This window comes from Ostrea edulis, chromosome 1 (genome assembly GCF_947568905.1).
Source record: "Ostrea edulis chromosome 1, xbOstEdul1.1, whole genome shotgun sequence".
NCBI lineage: Eukaryota > Metazoa > Mollusca > Bivalvia > Ostreida > Ostreidae > Ostrea > Ostrea edulis.
In genome coordinates this window covers 73,126,116-73,138,542 of record NC_079164.1, presented here as the reverse complement: position 1 = coordinate 73,138,542, position 12,427 = coordinate 73,126,116, and the positions used below count along the sequence as shown (strand labels likewise).

The 12,427-nt window shown below is 34.2% G+C and overlaps 1 protein-coding gene and 1 long non-coding RNA gene across 2 annotated transcripts; one reads left to right on the top strand and one right to left on the bottom strand.

The window, feature by feature from the left end:
* Nucleotides 1-155: 155 nt before the first annotated feature.
* Nucleotides 156-7,361, top strand: LOC125660621 (uncharacterized). Its single transcript, XR_008801618.1, has 3 exons — nucleotides 156-1,187; nucleotides 2,086-2,152; nucleotides 4,562-7,361. It is a non-coding gene; the product is annotated as an uncharacterized LOC125660621 (long non-coding RNA).
* A 3,730-nt stretch (nucleotides 7,362-11,091) lies between these two features.
* On the bottom strand, nucleotides 11,092-12,220 carry LOC130048124 (semaphorin-5B-like). Its single transcript, XM_056144389.1, has 2 exons — nucleotides 11,740-12,220; nucleotides 11,092-11,645 (listed from the first exon to the last, which is right to left on the bottom strand). Exons 1-2 carry the CDS (start codon nucleotides 11,822-11,824, stop codon nucleotides 11,092-11,094), a joined length of 639 nt encoding a protein of 212 aa, XP_056000364.1. The 5' UTR covers nucleotides 11,825-12,220.
* Nucleotides 12,221-12,427: the final 207 nt, after the last annotated feature.

Sequence of the window (12,427 nt, the reverse complement as noted above, 5' to 3'; positions counted from 1 at the left end):
GAACAGAAATCGTTGACGAAGGTGATTCCAAACGTTTACAGAAGTTCTCTTAAGTTTTGTTATTGTGGAAGCTGCTTAATCCGTCTGTCTACGTCATCCCGCACATGCGCTATAGATTGCATAGAGGCCATTCTATAACTCTAATATGCTTTGTTGCTGAAGCAACTGTTGTGTTGCTCTTGCAGTATGTAACGTTGGATTGTTGTATTGTCTTGCATCAAAAGCATATCCCTACTGCCATGGATATGAGGAATTGCAATCGGATGAAGGACGATATTTTGGTAAGCATGTTCATGTAACTATCAAAATTCAGTGGCCACGGTTTGTCACAGATTTTGATGAAACTTTGTGTGTAACGATATTATGATAGATATAAAACAAAAAGGACATCCAAAGGTTTGACTTAGCAACGGTTGCCATGGAAACCGATCCTCTAACAACAGCTGGACAAGATATGTACATGTATGTTATATTTTGAATAATTAAAAATTAATCGCTATTGTTTATAAAAACAACAATGGTCAAACTTATTTTGAGCTAGGTTTTAGCTTTTAGAAATTTTTTTGTATTTATTTAATCCTTGAAAACAATAGAAATAATTATTTTTATGATGTATAAGGGTTTGATATATGTAATTTTTAGAGAGGGATAAAATATATTTGCCCAGTCATTTGGTGTACACTCACATGCTAGTAAAATGTACTGAATCTGACTTTAAAAAAGTACAGAAACACATTTGTGGAGAAACGAAAGATAAACACATAAACCAGTACTTTCCTCTGGTGCACAAACCAAAATACACCAGAAAGAGTTATTGCCCTTTGTAACTCTCTCTTGTATTGGAGATATGAACAGCCTTCATTTGTTGAGTTTTTATTCTTCAGAAGTTTATCAATATCAGATGCTCTTTGTTCACTTTATTCACTACCACGATCTTTATCTTCAATTGTGCTAAAGGATTCCGGTTTATTTCGTGGAATTCAAATCCGTTTGATCTTTGCCATAGTCACCAGACTCTAGCATCCAATCGTCTACGTATTCGTAGAAAAAGTAAATGTTGTAGAATTTGACGCTTTATTGCATCACATCCGACTAAAAAAATGACCAGGGAAACAGAAGGCTGACAGACATATTCATAGAAAATATGAAAAAGTCCTGCCTGTTGCCGTGTTGGAACTTGCATTGACGTAAGTATTCTATTTGATTTAGAATCCAAATTCTAAAGTAAAGGCTGAATAAAATGTATCAGAAAATTTGGCTTAAATAGTAAACATATGAGAACCCAAATTTATTTTATACTGCCAGCCAGGCTAGTCAGCTATAGTGGTATACATGTAGACTGAACATTGCAAGTAGTCCTGTCATTTACTGCATGGGTGTACAATATAGAATACTAGTTAATTATGTCCCCTACCTAACATTCACTCAGGGAGTTTCCTATCACATTTACACAGAGTTCGGGATCTGTAAAATTGGGGAATACTGATAAAATCATGTTTCATGTGGACATTTTCAAAAGGACTAGGCTTAATTTATGATGATACATGTAATCCTAAGTGATGACCTGTATCTCTCTCTCTCTCTCTCTCTCTCTCTCTCTCTCTCTCTCTCTCTGACTGTCAAGTTTACAATAAAAACAAACATGTGAATGTCCTGTGTGCATTCTAGATAAAGATTGTTAAAATCATATATATTGGTGAGCCAGGCTACCTTCAAGTTTGTTTACCTGTGGTAACCCCCACTAATATGTGATGGTTCTAATCTACAGAAGAAATTACAAAAATACTCTTATGATTTAAAGTTTTTTCATCTCTGTAATTATGAACTTTAGGACACTTGATTTGGAAAAATTAAATGATGAAAGTAGGGGGAAATTGATGATTTTGAATTGGGTCCTGTAACTGGGCCCTCAAATTTTAATATATGTAGGTCCTGTCAACTGAAGTAATTCAAAAAATATTAAATGTAAATTGTAAATATTCAAATACTTTTGAATTCTTACTTTTTCATCCAATAATCACATATTTTGGCCAAAGTACATGACCACTATTTTATGTAATTAATGTGTGCTTTTCTGTGTTTCAGCTGTATGAGCATCATACTGTGCAAATCACCTAAAGATGGAGTTGACCAAGTTGATGACTTTGAGGAGGTAAATATTCAGCATTAATACATACACATTGAGTGCATAATTTGAATCCCAGTACATTTGTATTATAAATTCTAAAACAAATTAATAAATTTTACACTTCACTTAGCATACTCAAAAAGACTAGTTGTTTTGTTGCCAATGACGCACAAAAATATATACACATGTATATGAGATCAGTATCATTTGTAAAAATGATTAATTCTAATTAGGTCAATGTTGAGAATCACTCAAGTGACCTACATATTGCTATTTGTCTGCGTCAGTCATCATAAGACGTTAATTGAACATTAATATTTTTCTTGATAACCACCCTTCCAATTCTTTTCAAATTTCTTTTAAGGATCTTTGGGACAAGGGGAACATAGATTGTAAATCTAAGGACTCTGGATTGACGGTACTTTTAAAAATGCTCTATACCAAAATTGAGAATTTTGTTTTAGAACCAGGGTTTGATTTCTTCAATTTTATGGAGAAAACTTTTTAAGATATACACTTCATCAAATTGTAGAGTTGGGGAGGGGGGTTGGGGTTATAAGTGTATTTGACATTTGTTTGTGTCCAAATTATGCAATTAATACTGATAATTTCAATAGTAGTCTGTTTTTAAAACAACAGACACCTCGAATTAAGAGCACAATGAAAGCATACATGTGATAAGGAGGGGGGGGGGGGGGGTGACTTCATAATATTGCCTGAAAATTCTTGACAAGTAAATTTTTTTTTAAATCCAAAGCTGAAGAAGGAAGGTGGAAGGGTTGATCTTTCAGTTCTATTCATCTGTTAACTTTTAACATTCATGACAATGCTTTTTTTTTTTTTAAAAGATGGGGGGAACAGCCTATCTATAGAACTATATGTAACCAACTTTGTAATAATAAAAGGGGGCAGATCCATTGTTCAAATGTTGTTATGTTCCTGCTGATTGTTTTTGTGCTCATTTGAGTAATTTAAGTGCAAGAAGAGCTGTAAGTTGATGTACACAAAATTGAACTTTCAAAACATTGAATCACATGCAAAACAAATATTTTAACGAAAATTTTACACTAGAGATGCCAATTCGAGATAATTAACATGCTTTGTTTATTGGCATCTGGTGTACATTTAGCAACAAGTAGTTTTGTTCATTGTGAAACGATAAATTGATAATGTACATGTATGCGTTGGTTGTACATGTGTTTTCAGGCATATCTTATTGCATGTTTTGTTGTCGAAAATATTAATAGAAATTAATAATGAAGAATTGCTGATATACTAAGTACATCATGATTCTGATCTAAAGAAATTGAGGACTAGTTAATATTTACATACTTTGTTACATCATGACCATACATTGCTTGCAAGAAAAACACACAAGGGCCACATACATGTAATCAGTGACTAAGACATTTTGTTCAGTCATACTGTTTTCAAGTCATTACACTTAATTCTTAGAAAAATTCCTTAACTGGCAATTGATTGCAATCAGAAATTGCAAATTTTCTATTTATTCCTTACTTGACACCATCAAATGAGGCCAGCAATGTGCTGCGCGCTCCCTGTAATCAGGGGAAAATAACTCATATAGCATTGTGAAAAATGTAGCTCATTGATTATTCATATACGTTTGAAATATTTTATGGTTATACAAGATTTTTTACAATAACTATTGAAAAAGACTCGAGCACAATTTATGTTCATGTTATGCATAAATCTTATTAAATCATTGACTTCGCAAAATCTTATGATGTCACAGGAGGGTGGAACTACCTTAAATAAAGCTGAATGCTTATGAAGGAAAAGCAGAAAGGGGTACCAAAATTGCGAATTTCGAAAACACAGGGTTGTGAATATGGGTCCAAAAGAGTCATATAGAGTATAACATGGATTTCATAGCCCTTAGAGCTATAGTGATACTTTGAATTTTTTGAAATTTGATTAATACTCAGGTAACCAATAAGGTCTGTGGACCTTTTGTTAATTTATGAGTATTAACACTATTAATAGTTCTTCAGTACAGCATAAACACATGTATACAAACTGTATCAAAACATAACATCCTTTAGGCCAATTCAACTTAATTAGTAAGATTATCATCCAGGGTCACCAAAAAGTATGGGGCAGGTGGGAGGATTTTATTTTTTATTTTCTGAGAAATATATTGATGACAAACGAGTTTTTGTCAACAGAAGTGCATAATTTAATGCCAGATATATATAAATCTATGCTTATTTCACAGATGATTTTTGAGGGGCGGGTGGGGATGATAATCTATCAATTCAGTAATTAATTAAGTGGTAAAATTACTATTCTAGCATCATGAATGATCTTGTACATGTAAATTTAGTTTAATCAAATTGAATTAGGTGTGTACTGTATGAAAATGTGAAAAATAAGGTGAACTTTTCAATATTTGTTCAACACATTTTTTAGAACCTGAAGAGCAGAAGATGCATTCCATGACTCTTATATGATATAGAAGGCAAAGGAGAGCTCTTGAGAATGGAAAAAAAACCTGCGAGTTTTACAGTCATTGAACACACCTCACGACAGAAGTCCATCCTGATTCAGTAAACTGGTAGTCTATTCTTCTAAGGACACACCATGACTTAATTAAGATCAAGTTTTGGTGTCAGAAGACTAATGTAACTAAAACATTGCAAAATTAACCTGCAAGTGTCTTATGTGAGCCTACTGAATAAGGATTCATTACTGAACAGTTGAAGGAAAATCACTATAACGATTTTTTTAAAAAGATGATTGTGTTGTTTGGATAACATTTAGCTGCAATAATGTAGCCCTCTCTGATTTTTTTTTTTTTTTTTTTTTGTAGGGAGAGGGCTACAACTCCTTAGGATCTCCGTAATGGTGCAAATGCGGGAGTGATTCATTTGCGCTCATTCTAAACATTTCCTGACTTTCTTTACGTAAATAAAATGATATTCTATGTTTCTTAGTCAATATATAAATTTACAACCTGCAACTTAAGATTTGTGAGGCTCTATTCTACCGTTTTCAACAATTTCGATAAATTCCAATTTCTCGATTCATATTTGTGCGCCATGTTTGATGTACTGAAGTTTCAACTTCCGATTGTCAAGTCATTTGCATATGCCATATAAGGTAGTATTTACATCAATGGACAAGTATGGAGGCGAAAGCTATTTCGTCGGTATTGAAAAGGTTTGAATTTAATATCAAGTTAAAAACCGAACAGCAGAGTGTAAATTCTTTCTGCAACAATATGATTTTCCTTTCTTTGTCGAAGTGGCTCGAGTAACTACATTTTCGCGCTGATTGTCAATTTAGGTTTTTCATTAGATCCACCTACGAGATCTCGCGATAACAAGCATGGCGGAGCAGACGAAGAATTTTGCATGCTGTACATTATATTTAATGAAAAACACCTTTATTAGACATGCCCGAGCACAAAGTTGGTACTTCTTTTGGTGTAAACAACATTTGGGACTAATACACAGAGTTTATTATCGGTTATTCATAAAATTATTTTGCACCATTACGGAGATCCTATGGAATACGGGACTTTCGAGATACGGATCCACTCTGACTTTTATCGCGCGTTGAACGTAATTGTATAGTCTAGGTCACCTACACGTTTGTCAATGCAGTGTTTTGAGTGGGAAGTCAAACGGCTTGCGTGACCTAGGCTAGTAATTGTAGGGCATGTCACTTCCGGATTACAATAACAACAAAGTAAACAAACATGGAATATTTCAATTGCTATCAATTTCCTGCATTTAAATGCTATCTTTGAAAGAAAGGAATCACTACAACCATTTTATAGGAAAATACAATTGATTAAATTATGCGAGTCGGCGCGGGAAATAAATCTAGGGAATATCTTGAGGATATCGGTAAAACTTCACGCCTTGCATCCAATGGTACGCGTCTAAATGCGCCTTTTCCCTTCCATCTAATTTACACCCAGGTACTAAGCACCAATAATGACTTGGATCGTCATCGTGGGACTGCGCATAGCTCTTTACGGACCGTCTGTTAGCGAAACACCATATGTATCGATATCAACTTTGCCCTACAATTGGTTATTATCACGTGACCGTGGTGTATAAACGTCAAATAATATGTATACGGTGTGACCGTTGGACCGAGCGAAGCATGTAATGGTCATTGGAGTGTCCCAAGTGGTAATCATAATTCCGTTAAGTATGGCAGGTTATGATTCATTTAAAAATATATATTTTTAATGAAATTTTCCTTGCGCTAAAAACCCAGTAACATCTCAATATTAAAGGTGTTTATATGGGGACAACAGCTTTACAGGATCCGCCTATTCATTGAACGCGGGAAATAAAACACAGGGCGACGTAAACTGTGTATTGTGACGTCATATTTAGCCTCAACCTTTTACAAAGCAAACAATTATAAACAACAATAATACATTCCGTATACAATGAAAAAGGCCGTTATAAAACTAAACAAAATTAACCAATAAATTCAAAATGGTAAAAATGTAACCGTAATGTTATCGTTTATTATTATTTTAAGAAACTCATGAACTCGTTCATCTATTTAGTCGTATTACGGTTTTATATGTAATTATATGCTAAAACCTGTTACAATGAAAATTATACTATTCACTTTGAACAAACAGAGTGTTTAAATTACGAATTGCACGTCAGAGTCGTCTATTATTTGCATTCATAATAAAACACGAATAACTGTTGAAGCAGGTGATGAAAAAATAAATGGCGGCGCCCATATGGATCACGAAAAATTCAGTGAACGTATATAGAGATTGCCTCTTTTTCTTTTGCTGATTTTGACTTTTTTCTTTTACATACGTGTTACCTTTAGAGCCTTGCTTCGCGGACGGGCCTTCGGCCCGTCCGAGCTTCGCTCGGTATAATCGGTCGTTCCGGCATATCCCGAAAGTTCCGTATTGTAGCCCTATCCCGAAAACGTCAGAATAAAAAAAAAATTGGATAGGGCTACATTATTGCAGCTAGATAACATTGTGATCCATGTTTGTTGAATAAACAACTTTGCAAAAATGAGTTCTTCTGTGTTAATATTATAAATTTACTAATTACTGGTATGTCAACATAGATTACAGTAACACTGAACAAACTTCAATAAATTTTAAAGTTTCATGCAGTTTCTGCAGTAGAAAATGACACCTATTGATTTTCTGGTCCAAAGGTCACCAGGTGCAATACAATACTCTGTACAATTGATGTCTGACCAGTTTCTTCAGAACCCTTTGATTCATAGTGATATTTCATACAGGGGTTGGTCACTGATAGTATATGACCCCCATTGATTTTCAGGTCAAAAGATTAAAAATGGCAGGGGCCTCTGTGGCTGAGTGGTTGGAGCATAGCGTTCAAAATCACACGACCTCTGTCGGCGCGGGTTCGAATCCCGCTCGCACCGGTAAGTGAGAAAGTTTCCCAGTTTACTTTGGGAAGGTCGGTGGTCTCTTCCCAGGTACATTGTATCTGGGTTCTCACTTTCACCAATAAACACTGGGCACCACCAGCTAACTGAAAAATTGTTGAGTGTGGCGGAAAATATCAATAAATCAATCAATTAAAAATGGCTAGGTGCAATGTAGCTAGTACTCTATGCAATGGTGTCTCCCCCAATATCTTGGGCCTGTTGTTCAATTATGATATTTCATATATTGGTTGGTTATGAATAGTAGATGACCCTAATGATTTCCAGGTCAAAGGTCAGCAAATACAAGGCAATACAATGAACAATTTATTGATATCTACCCAATATCTTGAGAAGACTTTTTTATAGTTATTGATAATAGTTTACATGGCAATACAGTACATGTAATATAGCTCGTTTATGGAAATGATTGCAAAATCTACTTGGTGTTTGGGGAGGGGGGGGGGGGTACTACTGGATTACAGTTTATGTTTACATGGTTTTTTTAATCATTCTAACTAATTTTTATTAATATGTTAAACTTCTCCATGTTTATTTTTGAAATATCAATTGCTCATATTGTTTATTTTAACTGAAAATGGTGTAGGTTGTATTATTTGTCATTAGTATGAATTTTTGGCAAAATGCCCAAATCTACAGTTTTCGTACTACAATAGATCAATTGTACTACGTTTCACCATTAATCTTTTTATATACATTAAGAGTCTTTGATATGGACATCCTTTGATGACAGTTGATTATGCTGTATGTATTTTCCAAATTATCTAAATTCATCAACGAAATCCAACAAAAAATCCCTATTTGGCAAAATGCCCAAATCTACAGTTTTCGTGCTACAATAGATCTATTGCACTACCTTTCACCATTAATCTTTTTATATATATTAAGAGTCTTTGATATGGACATCCTTTGATGGCAGTTGATTATGCTGTATGTATTTTCCAAATTATCTAAATTCATCAATGAAATCCAACAAAAAAGCACTTTTTGGCAAAGTGCCAAATTATAATACATTGGTACAGCTGTCAGTAACACACTCTTTCCCATAGGTGGATATAGATATCATAAATAAGAAGGGAATTTTATGGGGAATCGAGATTTATGGAGAAAATTAGTTGTCTTTTTTAATTTTTTATATACCACAAGGACAAAACATGGGCAAAACGGGCTGAATTTTGCAGTTCAATTAGCCCTCATAGATTGCTGTCGGTTTCCATGGCAACGGATGGTAGAAATTTGGTGGTGAGGTTGAAATTATGTAAGATGGTGCAAGTAAAGTTAATACTGTGAAAATCAAAGAAATCTGTGACATTGAGTGGCCAGACCCTATCTGATTTCTTTGATTTTTACATAGAATTGATCTTAAGTTGTGATGAGGGAGAATCAGCACTATCGTTGTATGAAGGGAAATGCCGGTCCAGATCATTATCGATCCACCCCCAAACTGTCCCCTCTCTCTCACACAGGAACACAGTATTTTTTTCTTTCCTTCTGTATACAGGGCTCCGATGTTCTAATCCTGAAACGTAACTGGTCTGTAAATAAAACGTTTGCCCAATCTGTTTTGGTGAAACGGAGTTGCCGCCTCACCCAAAACAAACGAATTCGTCTGCCATGTGTCTTCTTGTGAAACCTGGACCAACGGACTGTCTGTGGGATCTACATGTAATCCCTTTCTCTTGCAGTTTGTTTAGCACTGTTTGGTCGCTAATTGGTCTGCCGTCTGTACTCAAGGTTCTACTCTAAGTTGCTTTAGCGTTTAGTTCCGGATTCCTTCAATACGAGTCCAAAATGTAACAATCTTGACGAAAGCCTGGGCTTTCATCAAAGGTCAGCAACACTTCCGGTACCTTGGAACTTCTGGTATAGCACATTGATACTTTTATGATGACGATGCAACTGCATAGCAACTTACAGATTTTTTCCCCTCATGAATCATTGCTTAAATTACTCGATATCAAAACAATGAACTCTCAAAGAAATAAAGATACCGATTGAAGCATAAAATAATTCCAGAACCTGGCCTCTTTAATGCTGTGACCAGCTTGTATCATACCAATGGATGGCTCCTCCGCGCTCCTCTGCAGACATGCGCGGCAGTTTTCCGACACGTTACATGATTTGTGGTGTCAACGATGTTCAAAGAAACCAAACAAAAAATAAAGGAGATAATTTTTTTTTCCATAAAGCACGAGCACGATTTTCCTTTTCAGAATAAAATTGTAATGATATATTGAATTTCTAGCGATTTCAGTTTCTCGTTTCGTTGAAATCCGAGAATTGTCAAATGAAACTTCCCGTAAAACTTCATATTGTGTCACAGCTTAGTTAAAATGTTATTTTAAAAATGCGAGTGGCGGGTTCGAAGTTTTGATTAGTATACATGTAACGGTAACACCAGTTACCTAACCATTAAAGTGTAATATTTATGTACATGTAACGATAATACAAGTTACCTCACAGTTAATGTGTAATATATATGTACATGTAACGATAATACAAGTTACCTCACAGTTAATGTGTAATAATATATATGTACATGTAACGATAATACAGGTTACCTCACAGTTAATTTGTAATATATATGTACATGTAACGATAATACAAGTTACCTCACAGTTAATGTGTAATATATATATATGTACATGTAACAATAATACAAGTTACCTCACAGTTAATGTGTAATAATATATATGTACATGTAACGATAATACAAGTTACCTCACAGTTAATGTGTAATATATATATGTACATGTAACGATAATACAAGTTACCTCACAGTTAATGTGTAATATATATATGTACATGTAACGATAATACAAGTTACCTCACAGTTAATGTGTAATAATATATATGTACATGTAACGATAATACAAGTTACCTCACAGTTAATGTGTAATAATATATATGTACATGTAACGATAATACAAGTTACCTCACAGTTAATGTGTAATAAATATGTACATGTAACGATAATACAAGTTACCTCACAGTTAATGTGTAATAATATATATGTACATGTAACGATAATACAGGTTACCTCACAGTTAATTTGTAATATATATGTACATGTAACGATAATACAAGTTACCTCACAGTTAATGTGTAATATATATATATGTACATGTAACGATAATACAAGTTACCTCACAGTTAATGTGTAATAATATATATGTACATGTAACGATAATACAAGTTACCTCACAGTTAATGTGTAATATATATATGTACATGTAACGATAATACAAGTTACCTCACAGTTAATGTGTAATATATATATGTACATGTAACGATAATACAAGTTACCTCACAGTTAATGTGTAATAATATATATGTACATGTAACGATAATACAAGTTACCTCACAGTTAATGTGTAATAAATATGTACATGTAACGATAATACAAGTTACCTCACAGTTAATGTGTAATAATATATATGTACATGTAACGATAATACAAGTTACCTCAGTTAATGTGTAATAATATATATGTACATGTAACGATAATACAAGTTACCTCACAGTTAATGTGTAATAATATATATGTACATGTAACGATAATACAATTTACCTTTACAGTTGTTTGCACTACACTTTCCAATTTCCTCCAAATTTCCCGAACAGTGTTTGCCAGACAACAATGGTTCTGCACAAGTTCTCTGCCTTTCTCTAATCCCTCCACACGGCTGCGAACACAAGCCCCATTCACTCCACGGGCTAAAGAAGCCCTCATCCGAACACACAAGTTCTGCATCACAGAAAACCTTTTCAAAGTTACTTCCTCGGCAGACGGTTTCCTGATCTGAACAGAACCTGATTCGTTGTCGATAACCGGTTCCACACGTCACACTACAGGCAGACCAGCTCGTCCAGTCACTCCACTCTCCTTTCACCCGACAATCATTCAACAAACAGAAAACATTTTCTTTATAAGCCCCAGTACAGTTTCTACCTTCGGTATCTTTTTCAGAGTTAGTGCAAGTTTTGCTCCTTGTTCTGGCTCCTATACAAAGTGTGTTTCTGCACCATTTCCACGGGCACGGCGTTTTACATCTGGACCATGCAGACCATACAGAATCTAAAAATTGACAAAATTGAAACAATGCGACAAATTAACACTGAATCCTGTTTAAGAGAGAGATAATGGGAGAGAGATGATCCCCACGACTTACCGTCACAAAGCACTGGGTGCGAAGCAAGATTTAGAAACATGACTATAAATACAATATAAATGAAATGAATATTCGACAAAGCCATTTACAAGTTACCGGAGATTTGTATTTAGTATTTACTACTATCTACGAAACAATCATGCAGTTATGAACAAATGGTAGATGTTTGAAAGGATGTAGAGAGAGCTAAATATAAGCACTTATCCTCTTGTGTGGGCTTACGTGCGGGGGATTATCCTCATTACATATTTCCCGAACATTTACATGTTTTAGCTGTGATTCTGCTACATTGTTATTTCAAATACTAATTTTCTTTATGCAAGATAATTTTAATGTACATGTATAAGTACTGTAGTATTTACGTAATTGCGTTGATGAATATAATCTGTCATGCCAGAGAAAAAAAATAATATTGTAGTTTTATGAAAGTGAGAATGTTTAAAAAAAAAAAAAAAGAAGACTTTTATTAATAGATTGCATATTGAAGAAACACATTCTTTAAAAACAATCACTGTTTAAAAACTGTAAATACGTGTATAAAGAATAAACTGATTAGTAGAGAAGAAGAGAGCTACCGTAATAAAAACAACTTTTATTCCCATAAAGAATACAAATTCAAAATACGTTTCATATCATCTGTGTAAATATGTCTTTATATTATGTGCCATATAAAATACAAGTGATATAC

Coding starts and splice junctions, on each gene's coding strand:
- LOC130048124 (XM_056144389.1), bottom strand. CDS start 11,824: ATGGCTTTGTCGAATATTCATTTCATTTATATTGTATTTATAGTCATG. Junction 11,646..11,739: donor GCACCCAGTGCTTTGTGACG/GTAAGTCGTGGG, acceptor GTCAATTTTTAG/ATTCTGTATGGTCTGCATGG.